General features: G+C 39.5%; 2 protein-coding genes across 5 annotated transcripts in view; one reads left to right on the top strand and one right to left on the bottom strand.

The window, feature by feature from the left end:
* The window catches only part of MTBP (MDM2 binding protein), a 69,637-nt gene extending 68,301 nt beyond the window's left edge, over positions 1-1,336 (top strand). For all 4 annotated transcript variants that reach the window (XM_081070734.1, XM_081070733.1, XM_081070732.1 and 1 more), the window contains one exon: positions 332-1,336. In XM_081070734.1, the coding sequence (XP_080926860.1) occupies positions 332-370 (39 nt within the window). In that variant the 3' untranslated portion in view covers positions 371-1,336. The remainder of the gene's footprint in view (positions 1-331) is intronic.
* Positions 1,337-4,696: 3,360 nt separating this feature from the next.
* Positions 4,697-26,867, bottom strand: part of SNTB1 (syntrophin beta 1) — a 212,786-nt gene continuing 190,615 nt past the window's right edge. Inside the window, exons 5-7 of the mRNA XM_081070731.1 lie at positions 18,494-18,690; positions 13,996-14,186; positions 4,697-11,035 (exon numbers count right to left, since the gene is read on the bottom strand). Coding sequence (XP_080926857.1) covers positions 10,943-11,035; positions 13,996-14,186; positions 18,494-18,690 — 481 coding nt within the window. The 3' untranslated portion in view covers positions 4,697-10,942. The remainder of the gene's footprint in view (positions 11,036-13,995; positions 14,187-18,493; positions 18,691-26,867) is intronic.

Raw genomic sequence — 26,867 nt, 5'->3', positions numbered from 1 at the left:
TGGTTGTTTTCAACGTTTGGTTTAATTTTTTTCTAGTGACACTTAGAAAACATTTTCAGATAAAGGTGAGAAAATAAACCAGAACCTTCATTTTTTCTAATGAGAACAATTATTACAGTCTAGCAGAAAGTAGGACTGTAGGAAGTCTAGCAGAAAGTACTCTTAGAAAATAAAAAGTGTTTTTAAGATAAAATGTTTTAAGATTTTGAGTTGTCACTTTTTATTTTAAAATTTCTACCATTTTCTTTTGAAGTTTTAACAGTATCCTTTTCTATCACTTAAATTTTTAATAGAAATGAACCATAACCCTATATTTTTCTCCCTCCCCTAGGTAATTGAATGGGTATTAGAAAAGACAAGCAAGAAATAACAGAAGATCATTTTTTTGGACAATTATAAATTGACAGAGCTATTACTTATTGCTTTCTTCTCTTAGTTTGAACATTATAAACAAATTTCAAAGTTTATTCAAAGAATAGATGTTGCATCTCTAAAGAATTTCATAAATATCTCATATTTATGTAGTTTTAAGGATGCTCAGTTAATGTATTTTAATTGTATACCTATTTCATAGTTTCACTATATTTTAATTTTTAAAGTTAATATTTGTATATATGTTTTAAAAGTTTTACTCTTAGTTATTTAATTATTCCAATAAATAGAAAAATATACTTCTTTATTTCTCGGTGAATGTGTCTGTTAGGGCTATTTAAATTACTGAAGCTCAAGTGAGAGTGCAAATGGTTTTTCTCATGTGTTCCAAGGGCATAATTTATTGGATGCCTCCTGATTTAGAAAATATGGGCAAAAAAAAAAATTCACACAGGAAGCCATCTTCCCTTACCATTACCGTAGAACCATCCCTGTTGGAGCTACTAGTGTTTATCTGGAATCAAAAATGAAGAGGGGGTCTGACTTATTGTGAAAATAAGTCATAGCGAAAATGACTAAGTACAGACTTCCAGAAAAAATCTTTTCCCCATTGTAGAAATTCTGGAAAATGCAGGCACTACAAAGATGACTGAAAAAATTCCAACATTCCCCCCCTTCCGCCCCATTACCTATAGGTAACCACTGTAAATATATATGTTTTAAATATATGTGATTTTTAAAAAATATTTTCAAAATTGGGGTTGTGTGTGTGCATATGTGTTTATGTGTGTGTATTAATTTACAGCCTGCTTTTCTCTTAATGTGTCATAAATTTTATATCCTATATTATTATTTTAATAACTGCATAATACAAATGAACCAAAACGTTTATTTAATCCCCTATGGTAGGATCATATAGGTTCTATTTTTCCCTATTATAAATAAAACTTTGATGAATCTTCCTAATACAGTGTTGATTATTTTCTTTTTAGAAGTGGAATCTGTGGGTTGTAAGATTTTTGATAAATATCTCCAAATTGCCTTTCTGAGAGATCAGTTTACACACCCAATAGCAGAGTCCCCGTTTCCTATTTGATGACAGAAAATAGTGAGGGGCAACATTTTTTTAAATATGTTGGCCACTCTTTAATTGGCTGTTTTTATTTTGAATACGTTGACTTTTTCTTGCTAGTTTATAAGGGTTCTGACTTGTTAAGTGGATTAGCCCTTTGTCATTGTGTTTATGGTGTTTTGTTTTTTTTCACCCTGAGAGGACACTGAGCAAGACCATCAGGCAAACGCCACTTGGTATAAGCTAAAACTCGTGGTAGAAGAGGCAGGCAGGGCTAAAGCACAGCTGCACCTGCCTTGGAGCTGTGCTCCAGGAGAGGAACCCAGCTGACCAGTGGCTCTCGGTTTATACGGGGTAAGCATGAGAGGGACCTTGAAAGGTACATAGGAGGGTATATAGGCTGAGCTTAGATGTCAGCTATTCTGCGGAGTTAGTTACTGCTGCTGGGAGTCATGCTGAAAGCTCATACTCTTTAAAGTGAGAAGTTTAGAATGAGACCCTTTTTCTCGGGAAGGAGGGCATCACAGGGCCCACCTAGCTAGCTCAGCTGTGTTATGTAGTGGTGATACAAAACTGTTGCCTGTATAACCTCGAAAAGAGAAGTTGCATCTAATGAACTTAATGGTTAAGGTCTAGTTAAGGTTATCGCCAGGCAGAATGTTAACGTATCAAGGCTGCATTTGTTTATTAATGCAGGTAAATATGATAAGGTACAGGAAAAGATAGATGCGCTAAAGAAGGAACTATTCTGTTCTCTAGCAGAATTTAAAAGAGATACCTAGGGCTTAGCACATTCTGGATTAGCAACTAAAATGGCTTCCCACTTCCAGTCTCTCCAATGGCAAGATTCCCAAAGTAAGAAATACCTCAGGAGACAGATCACACCAAAGCTGTGGTTCCATATCCTTTGTTAAGACCTTAGAAATATTTAATAATTTAAGTGATATGATCAATGATATGAAGTGTGAAGTGGTATCTCAGTGTGGTTTTGATTTGTATTTCCCTAATAACGAATGATGTTGAACATCTTTTCATCTGCTGATTGGCCATCTCTGGATGTTCTTTGCAGAAATGTCCACTCAAATCCCTTGACCATTTTTAATTAGAATATGTGTCTTTTTATTGTTGAGTTGTATGAGTTCTTTATGTTCTGAATTCTAGTCCCTTATCAGATACGTGATTTACAAATATTTTCTCCCATTCTGTGGGTTGTCTTTTCACTTTTTAGTTTTCTGTCTTACATTTAGTTCTATGATCCATTTTGAGTTAATTTTTGAGGAAGGGATTCACCTTCATTCTTTTGCATATCATTATCCAGTTGTCTCAGCACTATTTGCGGAAAAAAAACTGTACTTTCTCCATTGAATTTTCTTGGCAACAGAAAGTTCATAAAGTTTTAAGGAATTTATATCAAAATGAAAATAGGCCTCCTGGCCACCAAATTTCAATAGGCAGGAAGAAGGATGGGAAAGGTATTCAGTTGCAAACGGATTGTTTCTTGTGGACAAGAAAGACTTTTCAGAAACTCAGAGCCAGGAGCGCATAGCGCAGAGCTAAGAATAATGGAGTAGGGTACCACTCCCAGGTAGCAGAAATGAGCCCCGTATCACATTCCTTGCCCCTGACAGTGAGAACTGATGACATACCAGCTGGATTTCAGAATTATTATGGTCTAGTGACTGGCCCCTTGATGAAAGGAAGTGTCTGTTGCAGTTATCCTGTCCGCGCCTCACCATTGAATGTTAGATGTATAGATGGTATTTAACTAGTTTAATTAGTTAATTAGGTCACAGTATTCTGGATTTTAAAAAGCCACATCGTAGGAAGTCTCATTCTTATCTGGACCAGATAAAGATCACGAAATGAGGAAATGAACATATTTTGCAGATAGAAGAATGAAAATAATTGTGGTGAGAGTGGAATATAGTAGGTTAAATATGGCCACAAAGCTTCAAGCTCCTCCCATCGGGAGACGGAATCTAATTCCCTCATCCTTGTATGTGGGCTGGCACTGTGACTCGGTTTGGCCATATGTGACATAAAAGGCATGGTGTGAGCTGGAATCTAGGCCTCAAGGACCATGCAGCTTCTGGTTTGCTCTTGAACCTTGTCCCGACTAAGCAGCCACGTAAGAGAACCGGTTCGCCTACTAGACGATGAGAGGCCATGTGGAAGAGAACCGAGGTGCCCCGTCTGACAGCCAGCACCAGCTGCAGCACAGCTGAGTGAGGCGTCTTGGACCTGCCGTCCAGCACAGTGCTCCAGCTAAGTGCAGCCACGTGAGTGAGCCCAGGCAGAACCAGCAAGGAACTGCCCTGCCAACCCACAGCATAGTGAGAAATAACACGCGACTGGTTTCTAAGCCACCAAGTTGTGAGCTGGTTCGTTTGCCATGAACATTAGGTTCCATTCACATCGAAGAATTCATGAAGAGGCCACGTGCAAGAGCGAAAGTTGCAAAAACTTCATTTATTAAGGCCTTCGTTGGAAGGCCCTACTTGCAGAAAAAGGAACAATAATAGCTTCTCTTTGGACTGGATTGGCCTTTCTCGTGAGACCCAGAAAACTTGCAGAGGAAGCAGTTTCTTCACCCCTTGTGCAGGTAAGAATTACGAAGCAGGGAAGCTGCGACTAACGAGACAGTACACTGCCGTTGAGTTCTTGGGAGGAAATAGGCTTTATTCATCCAAAGACTTGTTGAAAGTTGCTGAAAGATGAACTAGCTTTGTTTCTTGGGGAAAACAAAGTTTGCTTTCATCATTCCGAGGCCCTGGTCCAAGCCGAGGCAGAATTGCAGCCATCAGGCCCCCGGGCTCCACCTCTGAGCCTGGAGTCAGGGCTGCAGGGCTTGTGGGTGGGATGCCTTCTCAGTGAGTGGGCTGACTGTGTGTCAGTTCCCACCCGTCTCTTGTCCCCATTGGGTGTCATTTTTCGCCCAGCTCCACCTCTGCCCTGCCCCTCTTGCGGTGATAGTGTTTGAGCAATGTTCTCTGTATTGAGTCTTAACGTCTTCCAAGAAAAGGCCTTAGTTTTGTCCAAGAAAAATAAAAATGAATAGAAGAAGCCAAAATAGAGGTTCCTACTGCTTTTCTGTTATACAAACGTGACTCCATAGCCTCCTTGGACATGGTTTAGTCTTGTTCCTGAGGCGTCCCCTTGTGAAATCAAATTTAGTGTAATTGAGAAGCCCACAGGTGACATGATAAAATTAATTTCTGGCCATAGATTCAAATAGTTCTATTATTTAGGATTTTTATTAACAGTGTGAAAATATTACTTGCCATTATCAAAACATTATTTACCCATTAAAAGAAAAGGGAAACCTTTTTCAAAAGAGAATTTTTAAACTCACATTTAAGAAGTTCGTATAATAGAGAAGGGTATTAAAGTCATAGCCATGGTCGTGGGCCCACTTTCCAGCAGTAACTGATAGTAAGAGGCGTTTGTTTTGTTTTGTTTTGTTTTTCTTTTCTTAATGTATCCTCCCAGACATTTTTACCCAAGTACAAGCATATCATCATGTGTCCATTGTCTCAACTGAGCAGAGCCAGCATAGCATCCCTTATCTTAGAAATATTTGTAATGTCCCATTGGCTGTCATGAGGTAAGTCATGAAGAAAGGGCTTTGGCCAAGCCCCCTAGAAAACGAAACCCGAGTTTTATGTAAGAGGTCCAATCCCAGGGCACAGAGTGAAGAAGAGTCAGGAGAAAAGGCAGGCAAGGCAGGCAGGGTGACACGTTACTGCCCTGGCCCCAGTTTCATGAGGCTCAAAGAGGTGCAGCCAGCAGCAGGTGTCTTCCCACTCACATGGGACGTCTCTCTGGATATATGATGTATGGAGAAACCGCATTTCAGACAAGGAGGAAGCATAGGACTCTATTCATCTGCTCAGGTCCTTCCTGTTACCGTGTTTGGCTTGACAAAGCTTTCAGTCCCCTACAGTTCTGCGTTGCTCAGGTCATTATCTTTAACAGCTGCGCAGGACACCAGTTCTTAAACCCTAGTGTGTGGCCTTTCATCCAAGTCTGGAATTGGTGGCAGAACCCAGAAATTCAAGTATGCATCTTCTCAGCCTCGCTGCCTGGCAGCAGCCAAGGCAAAAGGTAAGGGGAGGCAGCATTTCCAGGCAAACACTTAGTTGGCTGTAAGTGGCAGAAAACCTTGGGCCAAGCAGAGCTGGCGGTGTACCTAAGGTTGAGTAGGCAGCGCAGAGTCTAGGAGGCCAGACAGCTGAGAGACATAGGATGAGCCCAACACAGTAGTATAAACTACTTGCACTCAGGATTTTTTTAAATTGATACCCCTAGGTGTAAGGTAAAGATGTTTAGAAAAGGAATGAGAATAAAATAGTATGCATTTCAATATGGAGAGGCTAGGCTACAACTACACTACGAGATGCAGTGGAATATTTGACTTTTACCTAGATTCCACATGAGTGAGGCACAGATAAAAGTAGTCAGGAGTTTTGTATTGGTGACTCAGGGACCAGGTATAGGCTTGTTACTCATGACTTGTTTTTATAAAACTTTTTATCGGATGCCTCATGCAAAACAAAAGCACAATCTTCCCCTATCCATGATTGTTGTATACCAAGAAAATTCAGAATCTGTGGAATCACTCAAAAAATGTTTTCGTATGTAAAATGTAGTCAGGGTCTAGGCTCAGATAATTATGTTTTTTGTTTTGTTTTGTTTTTGTGTGTTTTTTTTTTTACCTACATGAATAACTCAGAGGACACAAAAATTGTGTGGGAAATGGTCCCATTAGATGTAGGCACTTGTCATCAGACTGCAGGAAGTCTACCGATTCTGACTCTTGTTCAGTAAACACCAATAGGGCCATTTGCCCCGCAATCATTGTGACAACAAAACACTAGCACAGATTTCCAGAATGCCCCAGCAGTGCCCCTGGGAGCATGAAGAGAACCACATTCTAAAAAATAAATGGAATGTGTGTCTACAGTGTATCTGTGTTTGCATTTTGCAGAACTTGTCTTTAGATATTTTGTGCATATTAGCACTTGCAAATGGACCATTCTTTGTTAACAGTTGTAGAATATTCTAATGCATAGATATGCCAAGATTTATTTAGTTCTAGAGGGTCACATTGACCTTTTCAGCTTCTTGTAACAATGCTGCAAAGATGATCCTTATACATTAGTCTTTGTGTCCTTGTACAATTATGTCTCTAGGATGAATCCCCATAAGTCAAAAGTTACATGGATTTTAAAATTTTTATAGATATTGCCAAATTGCCCTCCAAATTATTGCTAAATACTATATACCCACTAATGGATGTGTAAGTGCCTGTTTTCCCATCGCTTTCCACCACTAATTATTATGGAAAGTTTTAATCTTGGCCAATTGGTATTTTAAAGATGAAAATGAGGAATTATACATGTCCTATTTAAAGCCATTTGCAGATCATTTTATATTACCTAGTCATCCTCAGCCTTGATTTGTCTTTTTATTTGGGACACTCAGGTGGAAAAAATTGGACTTGCAGTCTTTCTAGGGTAGAACAGGGTGATGATGACTGAAAGTTAGGCAGACATAAGTTTTGCTCTAAGAATTTAAGAACTTTCTAACAGCTGTAGCCATCCAGCAATGGAGTGACTTGCATCAAAAGTTAAGGCGCTCCCTCCCCCGGGAAATTTTCTATTTCTGCGGGAATGAACAAGTACAAGGTATATTCAGGAAGAGATTCCTGACTGTAGTGGAATATTATACAAGGTCAACATTTCCCAAAATGTAGTACCATAGTATATCTGGTATGATTTTGGGTGGTACAAACTTTTATAATTTTTTAATTGGTGTATATTCCTTTTTATATGTATATGCTATGTTGCTATACTACTAGCAAATCATATACTAAGATACTAAGGTGGTATTGCTAAAATTATGAATAGACTTTGGGAAATAATGTGCTGGATGAACTCTAAAGTCTCCTCAACACTGAATATAATCTCAATACTAAATATAATCTCAATACTACTTCTAAATATAATAATATATAATACTACTTCTAAATATAATCTCAATACTACTAAATTTTTGAATAGCAAAAAGGCTTCTCTCCCCGAGTCTTTCACATTTATTACAAGCAATTTAAACACAACCAAGTCCTACAGAGAATTCAAGTATTTGGAGCTTGGCGTATAGGTTGAATCCCATAAAAACTTAGTTAAAAATGAGATTCCTGAGCCCCAAGTGAAGACCCATCCTGAAACTATACACACAAAAATACATGCAAAACAAAACAAAAAACACGCTAATAGCATCCCTTTTACCCATTCGCACCTTTCAAGGCCAATCTTGGAGGAAGAAAATAGTAGGCTGTGTCTTCATACTCCCATGTCCCTCTGTGGCTATCAGGAAACCACCAGCCAGTCCACCATATTCAGAGGTGAATATTTATTTAACTCATATAAATTTTACATGATACCCATGGTGCTATAAACATAGGCACATTTTTTTAAACTCAAGGTACATTCAAAAATTACTCCCTCGTCCCAGCCCATTGCAGTCCTCTGAACATAGAATATCTGATATTTGTAACACAAAGGCCAGAACGGCCCCTGTGTGTTAATTTTAGGAGAATCCTGACTATTAATGACCATCCCTTCTGACTTTAACTAAGAAGGGTCAACAAGCTTTTAGACAAAGGAGCATGCATTGTGCAGCATTTTAAGCCCATCGATCGATAGAATTAATGAAAAGCCTCTGCCTAGGTGTTTTTTAATAGGTGTATGGTTTTGTTTCTCCGTTCAAGTCTGAAAAAAAAAATTGTCTAAGTTTCTATTGGCCTTCTTTAAATCCCTATGGGATGATTTAAAGATATGTCATCACACATATGTCACCCCAAAGAGCAAATGAATAGCTTCTCACTAAGTAGTTAAACATCATTCATTTGTATTGGTTTGCCCTGAAAGAGACAAACATATGAATTTAATAATTCATTGATTCAAATAAGAAACAAACTGAGCACAGAACGAATTGGGCAGAAACAAAGTCCCCAAAATGACTCAGTTGATTTCGTTAACTGTACCCAGGCATGAACCAGACATAGGAGTTTGTGTCATTCACAACATTCATAACACACATGAAGATTAAAAGATCTACAGTGTAAAGTCATTGTAATTTGTTGAATTCAGAATGAGAAAAAAATGAGTGAGTGAAATTGATTCATCATATCCACGCTGATATGATACACTAACTTGGAAGAAACTAAAATGATTCATATATATAATTCTCTTAGTAAAATTTTCTATTTCTTGCTAATGACACATAATTCAGAAAATGCATTAATTTTATTCAAATATATTTTTTCTAAAATATAAATATTTAAATTAAATTTTTATAAATGCAGAGAATGTAGTTTCTGTTGATTTCCACCCACGTCTTAATCAGTCCAAAACTTAACTGATGAAGAAATAATATTTCTAATTATGATCATTTTAATGTGTCTATAAATATATAATAGGATCTTTGCAACTTAATTATGAGTAATTAACTCATACTTCATGTACTACTGAGCACCTTAGATTATATGTTGTTGAATTAAACTATTGGCATTAATATATGTATTTTAATATGTTATTTACAATACACAAGTATAATTCTCTTGTATAACAACATTCCAGTGATTTTGAAAATATATAATGAAAGAATGCAGTATAGTTTACAAATGCATCAAAGCTTTCCTAACAATAGCAGCCTGGGACTTCACTCTTCAGCATTTCAAAATAGGAAACCAAAAAAAAAAGGGAAAAAAAATCAACGTCCCAAAGCTGGTATATATATATATATACTTTTTTTAGACACTAGCTTCACATGATGCTCTGTTAGGAGTTCTGTAGGTGAGTGTAGGGAATGGCACACAGGTTCCTTCCCTTGAAGAATCACAATGTACATTCAAGTTTCTGAGCAGGCCTGCAGTTGTGAAATCTGTTTAACATTTCTTAACTCAGTATTTAACAAACATTTTTGATTACCAGACTTGTTTCCACCCCCACAAAATGCCACTCGTTGACCTCTGGAACTAGTGTCACATGATACATACTTTGGGGAACCGCTGATCTAAAATAAAACATTGTAACTCAATAAACACCTCTGTCTCAGTGAGCAAAATGACATTCCTTTAACACAGTTTCACTTTTTAAAGCTCTTTGCATAGGTATTTGCTAAAATATGATTCTGAAAAAAAAACACACAAATCTAACCTAGAACATTTGTCTGTGTAAACTGCAGGGGAAAGAAGGGTTACAGATGCTTGCAGAAGTTCTAGAGCTAATGTTCAAAGTCTGAGGAAAGTGGCTCCCAAATAAAATACTAGGTGTATTTTTGGTGAATTCATTTTGAAAGATAAAAGCATTAAATCAGTCATATGCTATATGGTGTCTGAAAATATTCTTGTAGAAAAATATCAGGTCATTATATTATTTCTCTGCAATTCCCGAAGAGCTGCAGGAGGCTGTCAACAGATGTGATTATAACGCTGGGTCTACATCTAAAACCCAGCATCATCCAGAAGTGTATGACGCTGCTCTGTTACTGGTTCAAAAATGCATGCATACAAGCACAGGCAGAAACAAGGGTCAATCAATTGCTCAGTGCATCCACTGAAAACCACAAAATGAGGATAATTAGTTAACCCCACGTTAGTTGATTGTGTGTGTGTAATCAAAATGGCAATCTTTTAAAAAAATATCCATAATTTGCTTTCTATAAATAAAACTGTCAGTCTTGGCTCTATGACAGCAGACCTTGGTGTGAATGCAGCCCAGAATTAAGCTTCTTTCATGCACACCGCTCTTCAGCAAAGCTTTGCAATTTGCAGTCTACTTGGGCTCAGTTTCCACCAGCTTACAGCTCAGATCAGTATCCGAGGCTTTGTTTTAATTCCTGCTCAGGATATGCTCATGAGAACACTTCAGAATCTTTCTCCATTATTGAAAGATAATTCATTAAGAAAAAGTAACAGATTCTTCACACTTAATTAAGAGTGGCTTTCCATTTGAAGTACTTTTCTTTCCTTGCCAGCGAAAGTCAACTGAGGAGTAGGAGATAAGTCACAGAACAAGGAGTCTTGGTTACTGGGGAAGAGAGCGGTGACAATGTCCAGTTTTCATCTATTCAGCCCTTGCTTACCTGGGTGAGCCAGTAGACCAGAAACTGGTGTGAGTAAGATCTGTACATGCTGTTCTAATGTTCACGCCCTTGATTGTCAGAAGCTATGCGGTGCATTTCCAATCGCCCTCTCTTCTTTACTGTTCTGAAAAGACAGTTGTATTCTGATATCCCTTGTGTTTTCCTAGGGTAACCCCTTGGTGGTGAAACTGACGGAGGAGTCTGGGACAGTGACGCAGGACTCTTGGGAGCTAAAGCTGACTGGGGCATACAACATCTGGTGCATTGCTCACTTCAAATGGTGTCTGATGGCCCACTTTCTGGTGGCATCTCAGCCCTCCTTTTCTCAAAGGTAAGTCACCCCTCTGTTCAGGCAACCAAGCCCAGTCTTGTAATTTTCGCTGACAGGAAGGAATGAATGATGAAAACTATTGGCTTGGGGCAGGAATGAAGGTCCAGTTGCTGAAATTTAAAAAAGAGGAGAGCATGAGAGATTTTTCAATTAATGCTTCATACAGAATAGCGATTTACACATTACACGCATTACACACATTACACAGAATAGCGATTTACACATGTTTTTGAGTCCTTGCCCCTCGATGAGATAAAGAAAAAAATAACTCTTTGAACTTATTCCTTGCATCTCATATATCTTTTTTTTTTCTGAAATAGGTTCTGTGAAACGTATATATACCAACAGCGTAAATATCGATGCTGCCCTTGGCTGTCTAAACGGTTTTCTTTTGGTGTCATATAGTGATACTATTTGTGTTGGAATTAGGTACAACATGAAGCAATGCTAAATTTCACATGTGAAGAGTAGGTTTGAGTCCTGGCTCTAACACTTCTTAGATGTGGACTCTTGAGTGTCACTTAAAACTTCTCTCGGTCCTATCCAACTCACAGGGTGATTCGTGTATTAAATGAGATACTGTATGTGAAAATTTCTTATAAACACAGAATCCATGCTGCTAAGCAGCTGTGTCCTCCTGCCCTGTACGATTGGGTTGTTGTCTGCTAAGCCCCCTTCTAACGTCTCATCCTCCTGGTGTGTGCCTAGCAGAGCCGACACATTGTCAGAGCATAAGAGGTTGAATGTTTCTCGCCTGACCGAATTCAGGAGAACTGGGGAGTTGTTCCCAACTCTCATCTGCTGTCCCCAGTTCCGTTCTGAGGATGACGGATGCTGCTGGAAAATAATAACCTGAACTTATAATAATATGTAGCAAAGTTAAGGTTTTACACATCATGAACCAGGCACTGTGCTACATATTTTCTCTATGCTAGCTCATGGAATTCTCATAAAATCCCTATGAGGTAACTATTGTTATTATCTGATTGCTATGGGAAACTACCAGTTGGAGAAGTTAGAAAACTTTCTGAGATCAAAGATATTACCATACAGAGAAAGCCTGGACTCAAATGCAATTCTGAAGCCTGAGTCAGGGCTTAACCACAATTTTCTGTTACACTAATGCAGATGGCAACTTTTGGAAGTTACTTTAAAGATGACCTACTTCAGTCCCTTTATGTTGTGGATGGGGAGACTCACATCTACAGAAATCCAAGGACTTGCCCAGGACAGTTGGTGATTAATTCCAGACTTAGAAAACATGGGGTTCTTATACCCTCAGTTTAATGCATTTCCTACATCTCTGCTCCCCACCCCTACACCAGAAAAGCCTGGTGTGTGTTTCCTGGGCTTGCTTAACTAGACACTGTGGGAGATATCTCTGAATTTGAGCTTGTCAGCCTAATATACTGGCAGCCAAAAAATCAGTCCTTCCTAAGTCTTCCAGCTAGGGCTGTAATTATAGGCAGAAAGGTTGACATTTAGACATAAGTGATTTTTGTCACAGGCAAAAACAGCCTTGAATTTTCAAGCCAAGGATACATATAAAGCAGGAGACTGGTCCTCGTTCTTTTCCACTTCACTAGACAGTAGTCACCTTTAGGCAAAAGTACACAGTTGGGTGATTGACAGAGCAGCAATTGAACTAGAAGCTTTCTTAGTAAAATCGACTTTCAAGTCACTTATTTCCAAACTGGTTCTTCAGGCTTAACTTTCTGACAACAAGAAATCCTACAAAACACCGCAGATCCATTTTAAAAGTTAGAAACATGATGAGCTGGAAAATGCTCTTCGAAAGTGAGTTCAGATCAACTTGGCCACAGGGTGTGGTCTTAGTAAAAAATCTGGTGCTGTGTTGGGGCTACTAGTATTGCATGTTCTAGACCAGTGGTGCTGGAAATGTAAAGGCCTCTACACTCTTTCAGAAGTGTGGTCCTGGCCCTTTCTCTGAGCCATCCCCCCCTAGGTAACCCTGAATGGTTTTTGGAGAATTTAAATGAGTGAAATAACTATGGAGAGATGGGGGTTGGCAAAGGAGAGAATGTGGAGGCCAGTAGCCGAACTGAAATCAATGATTGGACCTTTAAAACTGAGATTTATCGCTGTGTGTTATATAATCCCCATCCCTGTCATCAAGTGGAAGTCAGTATTTGTTGACTAACCCAGGGACTAGTTATTAAGCCAAACAGAGACGACTTGTTACAAAAAATCAAGGACCTAAACAAAAAAAAAAAAAAAAAAAATCAAGGACCTCTTTGAAGTTCTACATTCTGCAGTTTAAATGAGATGCTCAGTCTTCCTGAGAAATGTTAAGAAGTACACTTGCTAGAAAGTAGAAGAATGTTCAATTCTTGCCCTTTGGTGGAACTGAACTAATTTCCTTTTTCATTAGGGTAGACAGTAATGATCACAGGAAACCATGAATTTAAACACAGGGGCTGTTTGCATGGATATGAGAAGTATCGATGTTACCTTAACTAACAAATTCATTAATTTTGTCGGATGTTATTTAACATTAGCCTCCAAATCCTGGGCTTCTGTCTGGCACTGTCTCCGTGTGTAGAAGGGATGGTTTCTCTGTTCCCCCACTGCCGTTTCCACTCTGCCTCTAGTCCAGCCTCTCCCACACACCTCTTGCTCTCCATGCGCTGTTCCTCTGAGACCTTTCAGCGGGCGTGACTGTGTCTTTTACGTCCCTGCATCCCTGCCGCCTAGCACAATACCGAGGTGACATCACAGGCTTGCTACTTTCAAAAATAAAGGGCATATTTTGAAGCTGGTGGAACCCTATCTGAGAAGAATTCCATGCTGACTTTGTAAAGGATTCTTTCCTTTAACTCAAATATTTCTGTAGTGTCCTAGTGGACAGTCAGACCAAAGTTAAACACTGAAAAAAAATTGGATCTGATCGCTGTTTCTCAAGGAGCGAATAAGACGTGAATCTGCAAGTACTTAGTTAATCGTCAACTGATAAATAAATATAAGGCAGCATTATGTTTGTGAGCCATTATAGGTTATGTCGCTTCATGACATATACGAAATCATACTTTGTACAGGAACGTGCACTTACAATCTCTCCATCTTTGCCTCCAAAATCTAAATACAGCATCCTTATTCCATCATCTGAAGACATTTTCAGCTTTTCATATGGAGCCTGTATGATTGTCTTGGGAAAGGCACCCTCCTGTGGTTCAGTGGTAACAGAAAATCCATTGTCATAGTGTATGGTCAAGCGGCACTCCTGGTTTTTGTAGGTGCAAGCTGAGAGAGAAAGAGAGAGAACAATGGAAGTCAATCCATTTTCCCAGGCACTTAACTTTTAGGTCTCAGTCCCAAAGGCCAGGCACAGATTTCTTTCTAAAGTTAAAAAATTAATAATTGTTCATGAAAATATTCCCCTTGGACTGCTTTCGATCTTGTAATTTAACTTGTTCTATGAAACTAAAGGAAATGGAAAGAAATTCCATTTGCTGTGATTTACTGAATTTTTATCTGGGCTCTAGCCCTGATCTGATCGTCTGACAACCCACAGGCAGATAGGTGTACTTGCCTTCCGATGGCCTTGTCTCAGGAGGGAAAAAGCTGACATCTGATTCTGATTTAGGGCAAGCTACCGCTGAATCTTGATTCTCTCTCTCTCTCTCTCTCTCTCTCTCTCTCTCTCTCTCTCTCTCTCTCACACACACACACACACACACACACACACACACAATCAGTCAATGTCTTGTCTTCCCTCTGGTGAAAAAGCTAGCATTCCCCCCGTTATATGATCAAAGTTAACAAATGTAACACTCCTAAGAAGTCAGGAGTGGGTAGTTCAAAGGTGATCTAATTTCAAGAAAGCTGACCAAAGCTCATTTATAAGTAGAAAGGGGTGCCTTTTGAATTTCCCTGATGATCTGATGACCTTGGGTCCTGGAAAAGGTGCTATAGCAGATCGATGGCAGATGTGGCACCTTCCACGAAGAAGGACATTTCCTCCCCCTGCCCAGTGTGGCATCCAGGAATGGTCCACACGCTGCCCTCTGAACCAAAGGAACAACACTGAAACCTGTAGCTCAGGTTAGGTGCCAGCTTTTCTCTGTGGTCCTCACTGCGTTTAGAAAGAGACCAGCGCTTTAAGCTTATGAGCTGGTTGGAAGGACAGCCACCAGCATCCAAGTTCCCATTTAGCAAGACTAGTGAAGGTTTAAAACCCTTGATAAAAGAGTTCTGGAAAAGATTATTAGATATCAGATTGGAGTTTTTATTTTTCAGGGTTTTTTTTGTTGTTGTTTTGTTTTTATTTTTTGCCTCACAAAACACACCCAGGCTAGTAAATTGGCTCAGGCCTCTACATATGTCTGAAAGCTCTTTAGGGATACCAGGATGTTTTCTTTGCTGGGAATGGGGTTTGGGAGGAGTACCAATAAGGGCATTACTGATTAGACTTGCATTAGCTCAGCTTATAAACCAAACTGAATTTTACCTTGCCACACACTTCTGAAGCAGGACCTTAGCTTATTATAGGTGAAACAAGCAAAGCTCAGAGGTGAACATGTCACAATCCACGTGATTTAGATTTCGAAATTCAAGTTCTTTCCACTCTGCCATGTGTCTTTCTCACACTCTGGTACTCAGGAGATGGAGGGATATGGAGAGGGACTTTGGAAGGAATTTCTCAGAGTAATAGTGGGATGGGGGAGACCTTCAGAATTTGGGGAAGAAATAGGGCTGTGTGTCTGCCCACAGAATGAGGTAGCTTCTACCTGAAACTCTGGTTAAAACCTATACCCCCCTTCCTCCAACTTACTGTGGCAACTTTCGACTTGGAACTAAGGGCTGATATTTTCCTAAGGTGCATTCTCTAATAGGTCTTTGAGTCCTTCTAGGCAAAGCCAATTGATAAATCTTATCTTCTCGGAGGGTCCTAGACCTCTGCCACCCCTCCAGTCCAAGGGGGACCGAGACCAGTGGCAGAGGTGTAGTTCTGGCTTCCCAACTTGAATCCTCATTTTTGACATTCATCGCTTCTGCCACCTGCAGAATATGTGGGTGAATGGGCTCTAAACTTGGGTTTCACTGTTTTTCCTTCCTCTTTGTTTGAACTAGGAAGCTATGCCCTCAGATATTCTGACTTCTCTGCTTGTGATTCCTTTTTCTAGTTGATATCAAATGGTATTCAATGCCTTTATATAATGGCATCGGTTATCTGAAAATGTTCTCAATCTTCCCAGGATAAACTGAAAACATTATCAACTTCATTGAAGACCCAAGTTCATTAAAACATACACCTCTTTCCCCAATCCTGCAAGCATCTTTCAATTTGTAACTGGGTTGCACCTTTGGTCATTTCCATTTCTTCTCTCCCACCACCCGCTAGCTCAGTCACACAGTTGCTAGTTATTCTCCTTTGGCTGTTCTATCAATAGCTTCACTATTTTCCTGCGTAAGTAGAGTTCAGTTTATTGAGAGAGAAGGATTTTACAAAATTTGTGGAATGTGAACTACACCAAATCTCTTTGGCCACCTTGATTCTTTCCTAGAATGCTTCTGAAGTTGTCGCAAGGAATCTGAACTTCTCTGGTGTTACACATATAACTGCATTAGCTTTAGCTTGCCGGTGGCTTGGGCCTTTTCCATCTCTTAGGTGCAAAACTCTCATTTTTCTTGCCACACGGAAGAGGCATAAAATAGTAAAGTTTCAGTGACACTCCAAAAAGGTTTTCAACACTGTTTGAAAATATCGAGGGGCACTAATTTGTTTCAGGATAATTTCTAAAAGACATTGATTACGTTGCAGACGCAGCAGGAATTCTACAAAACAACTGGTGTTTCGTGTTTGCACAAGTAGAGGAAATGTGGAGAAACCCTACTACAGGTTGACGTGTGTCCCATCTTTTGAATCCTCTCGGTGCCGGAGGAAACTGCACCCTAAAGCAGCACTACTCGCAGAGTGGTCCACCAACCAGGAGCGCCAGCACCCCCTGCTACGTCATTAGATGGAAATTCTCAGGCCCCACCAGGAACTGTGGGTCAGCAATCTGAAGCTCTTGAGGGTAAAACTGAAACACTTTGTTGTTTTCAGTGCAGCTAAAGTTTGGAAACACTGTACCTAAGATGACACGTGGGAAAGCCTGCTCCTCTAGAGTAAAGCTGTACCATAGGGCATTCTACCATGCTGGAAACGTACTAGCTCGGCACTGTCCAACATGGCAGCTATTAGGCACATGTGGCGATTGAGCACTTGAAAGGTGGCTAGAGCGACTAAGTTGCTTATTTACATTTGCATTTAAATAGCTACAGATGATTAAAGGCTAGCATATTGGACAGCATGGGTGTCTCCATCATCCAGCATCAATTTATCTATGTATCTATGTACGTATGTATCTACGTATCTGTCTATCATCCATCTGTTGGGTACCTACCTATGTACCTTCCTCCCTACCTGTATGATTTAGAGAGTGGCATGAAAATCATTTATCACAGCAGTCTGAAAAGAACTGTTGTTTTTGGGTCACTGGCCTAACAGTGAGAAGCTCCGTGTCTCTGTAGACACTGTCATGAATGAAGAAAGGACTTTAGAGAGACACAACATAGCGTTAAAGTCAGGTTTGTTGTTTGGTACTCATGTGATCTTGGGCAAGTTACTTCACCTGCCTTAGGAATTTGCTTCCTGATTTGTACAATTCAGTTGACAAGGGAATTGTGAGGATTATAAATGAGATGAGGCGATGTCTCGTCGCCCAGGACATACACACACACCTGGATGGTTCTACAAAACAAAACAGCATCTACACTGACATTTCTATTCCAAGTTATTTCATTTTTAAAATATTAGTCTTGTCTCAGTTAGCTGATTTCAGGAACTGGAAAGGGCTGTCTTGCACAGTATGAGAAACAGAGACATTGTGTAAAATGCTTGGCACACAGGAGATCATCACTCACTCCTGTAGTATAGAAGGGTTCTTCCTTCTACACGCACACGTCTGACTCGTCCTTCCTTAGAGCGCTGCGTGAATGTGACTGCACCATTGCACGCTCCCTCCTTCCTGTCTGCGTCTCCATGCATCCCAGGGGCAGAGGTGATGGGTGATTCTTCCCAAGGGTACACACTTTGCTCTGCTCACCCTCACCTACATGCCTTTGGTTCCCGCTCGTTTTCAGAAAACTGGTAGTCCAGTTTTCTGATAAAATTTGCAAGCTTCCTAATATATTTCCGATAATTTTATTCTGTGATAAATGATTTAGAATCAAGGTCTGTTGTTTCTAACAAGAACCCTACTGGCTGTGCCTCAAAGTTCATGCCTCCAGGAAGCTACCCAGGGGTTACAGGTAGAAAAATTACATTCAACGAGCTAAATTACCAACTTTTCTTTGAATGAAGATGGGATAAGGCTTTTCACAACCAAACCCTCAGGTTCCATTTTCCTAGGGCATACGGTGTGCCTTAACTTAGAAGAACTGAGGTTTACGCTGGAACCCCCAAAGGCCAGTAATGGAAACTTCTCTGAAGCCAGAGTGGAGTAGAGGGTGCATTCTTCCTAGAAGGAGAGTGACATCGGGACCCCGTCGCCAGCTGCGCTCACCGGTGCTGACTTCGGTAATGAGTTCAGCTGAGTTGTGGCAGCCCTGTACTATGCTCCTTGTCCAATGAGAGAGGTCCCTGCTGATTTCAGCCCTGAAGACATGTGTCTCAATTCCCTGCCTGGTACCGGTTCGTGTTGCAAAAGACAGGTCCACACCAGCCTGGGGTGATCCTTTCCCTGGGCCCGAATGGACCAACCTGTTTAGAGAGAGAAAAAGAGATCATCAAAGTGTAAACTACTTTATTCATTGGACACGTCACCTCATAAAAGCCCCTAAATTGGTGACTTGTTCTCTGTCATTCTGATCTGAAACCCAAGGGTCCGTTGTACCCTTATGTTCACCAGAGTTTCTTGCCATCCCCTCACGATGGTGGAGTAGATTAAGAAGTTTCCAAGAACTTGACATCTGCTCGAATATGCAGTGCCATTGAATAATGTGACTTTCACTACAGTCGGACAAACTCCGCTGTGCTCACTCATCCAGAAAGAAAGAGAATTAAGTAAATGAGAGAGAGGACAACTTAAATAATGTGTGAAATTCCCCCCACCGTTCCTTTCCTGGGCATATGTAGGTCCCAGTGTGAGCATGAGAAGGGACAGGAAAGCTACTGTTTCCTGGGTTAGACTTCATCCCCGTTTCTTGTACTTGGAGCATCTAGTAGTTTGCAGTACATTGAATGTAAGTCTGAGTGGGCATTTTCCATGCACATGCTCTCCAAATGCAAGCAGACAACCTTGGGACTCCATTGAAGAAGTAGCAATCTGTGTATCTGTATTAAAGCTTGAGAAAGAACCAGCAATGCTGGACTTCTTAAGAAAAGGAAGCAAATTGTGCTTTATGGGATGTGTAAGGGATTTTCAAGAGTGATTTTTACTATACTCATTGTTCACACTGATTTTACAACTTATGAGCACAGGACGTGATGCCCACAGTAAATATTTGCTGAAAAGCCAGACTTTGCAGAATGCAACCTTCTGAGCAGCCATTGGCTCCCACTTCTCACTTGCTCCCTATAAAATACACATGGATCTCTCAGGCTCTCTCAGACTTCTCAATATCTCAACCTCCTTTTAGGAGAGACTATCATATCAATAATTTGCAGGATAGCGAAAGTATAATTTAGTAAATGTTACTGCTCTCCAGGGTCTTTGCATTTTCAGCCTTATCTTTTAACACAGAAAGAAACACTTTACCAGTTGCTACAGAAATTTCAGGTGTGTCTATTCGCTTGGTGGTTGGGAGAATTATTTTTTTAGGCAAAGCACTTGTTACCTCTAGATTAAAAACTGCACAAAGGAAATCCCAAAGCTTATTTTCTGTTGTAAGCTTAAATATTATAGACCAGCGTTATCAGCTGGAAAAAAAAAATATTGTAGCCTGTTGAATTTCTAGCAACAAGCTTGCTGTATAACTCGTAGGAGCTTTTTTTACTTATCAAGTTGGAGGTAGTAGTTTGCAGTGCCAACTTGAAGAAAAACATTCATTACAAAACCCTTGGGTTGTAAAATCTTGGAAGATACATTCCCAAGAGATAACAACTGTTGGCAAGAATGTGGAGAAAAAGGAACCCTTGTACACTTGGTAGGAATGTAATTGGTACCACCATTATGGAAAACAGTATGGAGTTTCCTCAAAAAATTAAAATTAAAACTACCATATGACCCAGCAGTTCCACTTCTGGGAATGCATCCAAAGGAAGCAAAATCAGTATCTCAAAGAAATATGTGTACTCTCATTTCATTGCAGTATTACTCACAATAGCCAAGAAATGGTCCATCGATGGATGAGTGAATTTAAAAAAATAATACACAAACACACACACTCATACACACATTGGCATATCATTCAGTTTTTAGAAAGGAAGAAATCCTGCCATTTGCGACAATGTAGATGAAACTGGAGGGAATTATACTAAGTGAAATAAGCCAGACAGAGAAATACCATATGGGCTCACTTATATGTAGAATCTTAAAAAAAAAAAAAAAAAAAAAAAAAAAGAAAAAAGAAAGAAAGAAAGAAAATTAAAAAAATTAAAAGTCAGATTCACAGAAACAAAGCATAGAATGATGGTTGCCAGGGGCTGGAGGCTGGGGGAAATGGGGAGCTATTGGTCAAAGGGTACAAACTTTTAGTTACAAGATGAATACGTTTTGAGGATCTAATGTATACCTTGGTGACTATAGTTAATAATACTGTATTGTATACTTGAAATTTGCTGACAGAGTAGATCTTAACTGTTCTCTCTCACACACACAAACAGTGTAACTGTGAGGTGATAAATGTGATGATTGGGGTAATCATTCCACGTGTGTATCAAATCATCACGTCGTTATACACTTCACACGTATGTAATGTTATTCGTCAATTATAGCTCAAGATAAAAAAATAATCAAATATAGAGAAATTTCATGAATCTCATTGAAAGGAGTCTAGGACATTGTGAGAGGAAGTCTCCATGGGTGCTCACACACAGGAATTTCACATGTAGAGACCGAGTCTACTTCGTCAGGAGGGAGAAGGGAATTTTGTAATGAGAAGTGAACAAAAGGGGCTGAGAAACCGACGGAGGTTTCCAAATCTCGGTGAGGGTAAAGAAAACAGAAGCCATTCTCAAAAGCCCAGTGTAGGGTTTTAAATGGCTTGAGGGTCGGGTAAAAATTTATTAAGAAAGGTATATATAAAAAGCACAAATTTGTATTGTTTTTTCTTAATTGTTCTAAAGTATTTTTATATTCAATGGTGTTTAAGTTTTAGACTCTCTAATAAATCTATCTAGTTCTTCCTTTGTTAAAATCTTAAAATCGGTATCAGTTTGGCATCTCTGACAAACTGCATGGTAAACTGATAATTGACATAGCTTTGGAAAGCATAAAAACCTGCATTAGAGCCCCATTCTGCTCTTTCAATGTTCTAATGATCCTACCTCATAAATAATTGACATAGCTTTGGAAAGCATAAAAACCTGCATTAGAGCCCCATTCTGCTCTTTCAATGTTCTAATGATCCTACCTCATAAATGAAGGGCAAATGAAATACTCTACGTAGGGTGCATAGCATAGAACCTAGCATATTGTTTGTACTCAGTCAGTGTGATTTCCATCCCTTGCCTCTACCCTTGGTTTTCTTATGTTAAAAGCATAATTCCTGCCTCATGATATCAAAACACTATTCAGAGGAAAGAGTCCTTCCGATGGGAGAGTGAAGATCCAAATTAGGAAAGGTGCCCTAATGCTGCCAAAGACAACATGAGCTGCTGCTTTTAGATGCCTATGGTCCAGGAAGGTATTGAAGAGGCTCTACATATCCAGGCTAACCGTAAGATGGACGGATGGCTGAAAGACAAGGTAACTTGTAAATTCGTGCTTTGCTGCTTGACGAAAAGAATGCTTTTGAGATCTGAGCCTGAGTAAGGTGCGATGGAAAACCAGAAGGGAGCTGCATTTGGAAGAGAGCATCCTTCTGCTTCAAAGAACTCAAGTCCTTGCTGGGAAGACTGCACACCAACGTACTAGAAGGACTTAGTATGTAAGTGAAACTCAGGGCCATGGGGATCTTTGGGAAATGAGGGAGAACAAGTGAGCGGTTGGAGGACTGGGAAAGTGGCAATTGTATCCTGATTTTCAGAACATGGAATAAAGTAGTTTATGTGACCCTGTTCCCAGGTGAGGTTCTGTATTGGATTTTTTTAAGTTACCGTATTTTACTTTTGAAAAGAGGAAACAGTAGTTGCTGAGGGTCAATGTGGCTTCCTTATATTCAACTGTTTCATTCACAAACAAGATTACTAGAAAAGTAATAGATGAAGTGAAAAAAAATGTATTGACAGTAATAGATGAAGTGAAAAAAATGTATTATTCAGAAAAAAAAAGTATTGACAGTTTCCTGTAATATTCATTTGTACTTGAAAGAAATCAGTATTGGATTCACAGCTTATCAGTCAAATGGGTACAGTGTTAAGTCACCATAACCATTAGGAGTCAATTCAGTTAGGTATGAAAGCAGAGCTGTGGCCTCAGATCTACCCTGTTAAACCTTTTTGTTTAGGTTTTTATTAAAATATAGCTAACATACAATATTATATTTATTTCAGGCGGGCACCATAGTTATTCAACATTTATATACCTAAAGAAGTGATCACCATGGTAAGTCCAGCAACCATCTAACACGGTACCACATTATCACAGTATTATTGATTGTATTCCCCATGGTGCAGTGGAAGACCAGAAATTAGTGGCATTTGAAAGACAGCATCCTTCTCCTTCAAAGAACTCAAGTCCTTGCTGGGAAGACTACACACCAAAGTACTAGAAGGTACATTACATCCCCATGACTTTTTGTTTTATACCTGGAAATTTGGACCTCTTATTCCCCGTCACCTTTTCCCCAATTTTGATTTTTCAATTGCAGTTGACATTCAGTATGATTTTATATTAACATCAGGTGTACAGCATAGTGGTTAGATATTTATATAATTTAAGAAGTGATCCCTTTGACCAGTCTAGTACCTACCTGGCACTATACATAGTTATTACCTTATTATGAACTACATTCCCTCTGCTGTACTTTACATCCCGTGGTTATTTTGTAATTACCCATTTGTACTTCTTAAGGCCTTCACCTCACTCTGTAAGGTTTGTTGTTCATGGGTCAAAGTTGACAGCTCTTGGGTAGGATGACGCTGTGGAAAGAAACTTGCATAGCCATCTGCTGGAGCTCAAGACCAAGCATAGCATGATCTCCTCCAGGTAGGTGCCCCTTCTCTAGACTCCCACACATCATTATCAATCTATGGATGCCATTGTTTTAAGAGGACCACTTCATCTTCCTTAACTGGACCTTGATGGCCTTCAGGGTAGGAGTCTTGTCTCATCTCTCACGATTCCATGGTATCCCACCTGGCACATGTTAGGTGTTCTGTTCATGTCAGCTGAATAACTGCATGAATACAATTTTTCAAAACATTTTCAAAATGCATGTTTTAAGTTTGCAAAGGAAAATGCACACATACACCAACACACACACATACACAACTGACCTATTTTGAAATGCTTTAATATTTGGGGCCAGTGAAAGTCCTCCTAATGGAGTCTTCGTTTGCAGACCACATTTGAGAACACATTACCGTAGCCAGATTCTGGACATTAAGTACCAAGTAAATGTCAACTGGACATTAAGATGTTAAAAGTCACCATTTGGATGGACACTTGAAAAGGTAAGGGCTAAGGATAGAATCCATCCGCCTGAGTTCTTCCCATTTTGCCAGGAACAGGCTTTTTATATTCCTCCCAAGATTCTTCCCAAAGACCTTTCCTGATCTGCAGTCTCAGGAGGGACTCAGAAATAGCTATTATTTATCTTTCAATTATTTTACATTTTCAGCTATTTGTGTATCCTTAAAAATATGACCATCTGTCTCTTATCTGCGGTAGGAACTAAACTATAGTCACTGCGAAAATGCTGTCTCCCAAGAGAAGATAACTTTCTTACTCAGCCAGAGAAAAATACTGGCACCCTGGGACAGGCTTTCAAGCTGCAATTCACACCCAATTTCTTAGTTTTATCTGAAACTGCTTGACAAACCCAAGGATATGCTTCATTTCCTGGCTGCAAAATTCAGATACACATTCCCATGGATAAACCCATGGTTGGAAGCAAAGTCACCAACTCCAGCAAGATTTTACATTTCCTTTTACAAAGGAGTGTGACTAAGCGAACAAATGAATAGGACCACATGATATTAGAGAGTGGTGCAAAAAAAAGGAAGGCACCGATATGAGCAGACAGGGCAGTCAGATACCCCAGATGAGATATTTGCCAACTGTGTGACCTTAGCAAGTTTCTTAAACTCTCCATGCCCCAGACTCCTCAAATGCAAACTGGGGATAACAATATGCCTGCCTCATGGTCATGTGGTGAGGATGAAATAAGTTACATAAACACTGCATGGCACAACGCCTGATATAGATTATATACTAAAATCCATTATTATCATTAGTTCAATTAGTGCAGGATTTTAATTTGATTATTCCCTGCTGAATGTCTAGCACCAAGAACAATTCCAAACACATGGCAGGTACTCAATAAAAAGTTGTTAAATGAATGACTAAATGAACAGCTGGGATACAATGAGGACTTATTTTCCAAGGAGTATGTAATGAATGACCACTGTGAGATACTGACTTCTCTCCCACTCTCAGTCCCTCAACCACATGAAACAGTAGCTAATGCTAAATCCAAAGAACTTGGGTTCACATTCACTAAATGCTCATTTCCAATTAAATTCAATTCTGGAAAAAAGTGATCTCAATAGGTAACTAGGATGAAATGTTCTAGGCTATCAGCCTCACATCCATTTACTGTTTCTTCTTTCAATCTGTTTCTTCTTTCCATCTCTGGCAACTGGTGTTTTCTGTAGTGACTTGTTTATTTAGGCAGTCAGAGTTACCGTTTTTGGTCTGAGAGTAGAAGGTGACCATTTTATCAAAAAAGGGAAAGTCATTAAACTTTCAAATTGGTGGCCAGCATGGCTCCCGAGTACATTTAAAGAATTGTATATAAATGAAATGGGTAAATACAAAGAAATGGTGAAATGTCTTAAAATTACTTCAAACGCCCAAAGTGGTGGATTCCATGCGGCTCAGTATGGCTGTGGGATAAGTACATTTTTGGGTAAAATTCTTTGTTGAAGACTTGGAGGAACGTGGTGGTAGAAATACTCATTCCTACAGGAGGCCAGGCCTAATGTTTCTCCATCAGTAACTGAGGGACTAGGCCGCATATTGTTTCTGGAGCTTCAGCTATGCCCCTTTGCTTGACTGATTTTGATAAAAACAAAAACTAAAACCTGTTTCACAAGGTATGCTGAAGCACTAATTTAATTCTGGATGGGAGTTAGAGAATGTTGCCTAAAACGTTCCATACAAAAACATTATTATTAATATCCTTAATTAAAACAAAAACAACTGCAGCACACCAGTTCAGCCAAATTAGTAAAATTACATATTAGGTAACTGGGTTGCTAAGCAATATTACATCCTCATTTTACTTAATTGCTGTAATTAGCATCTCCCAACTGATGCCACAATGCAAGCTACCAAAAAGAAAGAAAAAGCAACTAGTCAGATGCCTTAAACGGTCTGGTGCTCTCGGATACTCTCATCCAAAGGCCACCCCTAATGGAGCCCAACAGTCAAGAGACTCCAGAAAAGAAGTGAGGAGAAAGAATCACTAATAAGGACCCACCTGTCAGGTAGGAGGGCCCACCCAGGTACCATACCTCCTCATCCAAGACCAGCTGAACAATTGCCTCATTTCTATCTTCTAAGCATCTGTCATTTGGATAAGGCAAGGTCCCATCTCCAGGAAAGCTGATATTGCTAACAGGTATTGGCTATACGCAAAGACCAATTTAATATAGGAGAATGCGCAGCAAAAGAGGTGGGAGCCAATTTTTGACTGTTTAATGGTATCATTTGGGTAGATTTCCAAAGACAAGTTATTGTCTTCCGCACGTTCTCTGTGGCATCATGATCTTTCACGGCCAGCTTCCAGCAGTAGTGTGGAGAAAGGAAAGTACTAGATGCCTGCTAGGTGAAAGTCTGCAATGATACACCATCTTGTAGTCTCTACAATGACTCTTCATAAAGTGGTATTATGGCTTCCACTTTACAAAAAACAAACAAACAAACAAACAAACAAAAAACCCATGGTTCTGTGTGGTTAAGTAGCTGCCTAGGATCACAGAGTGAGTGTCCAGAATTTGAACCCAGGTCCTTATGACTACAAAGTCTATATTCTTTCCATCATAACAGGAAAAGGGGCCAAACTCCAGCTTGTCAACTACAGGTAGGAAGAAAACTGAAGTGACAGAGTATAATGAAGACTTCATATCATCTATGGCTTTAAATTATCCATGCACTTTTTTTCTCCAAGTTGAACAAGACTTACGTTCTGACAGACATTCTCACATCATGATATTCCAATGTCTTGGGAAATTTTTCCTTTGAAGGTAATAGTCTTTGTGTTATTTAGTAGTCTTAAAGCTCTAATTTTTAAATATGTTCTTTGAATTTTCTGGTTATCTCTTACCTATTCCCTTATCCCATCTATGCTTTATATAGTTCAACATATATCACAATGTGTAAAAATGTGTATTATAATAAGGCCTTCAAGAGCTTCGCCATGTAAGACAAGGACAATTAAAATTAACTCTGTTTTACTGGGAAAATGAAACAAGGAATGAATAACCTGAACAATTAGCTCTTTCTGTTGGTTTATTTTTTTCACAGTTGGTTTATTTTTTTTACAATGGTTCCTCGATTTTGGAACATAATCCGTTCCGGAAGACCACTTGAGTTCTGAAACGTTGGAAAA

The sequence above is a fragment of the Rhinolophus hipposideros genome (assembly GCF_964194185.1).
Source record: "Rhinolophus hipposideros genome assembly, chromosome: 13".
NCBI lineage: Eukaryota > Metazoa > Chordata > Mammalia > Chiroptera > Rhinolophidae > Rhinolophus > Rhinolophus hipposideros.
This window is presented reverse-complemented; position numbering and strand designations above follow the sequence as displayed.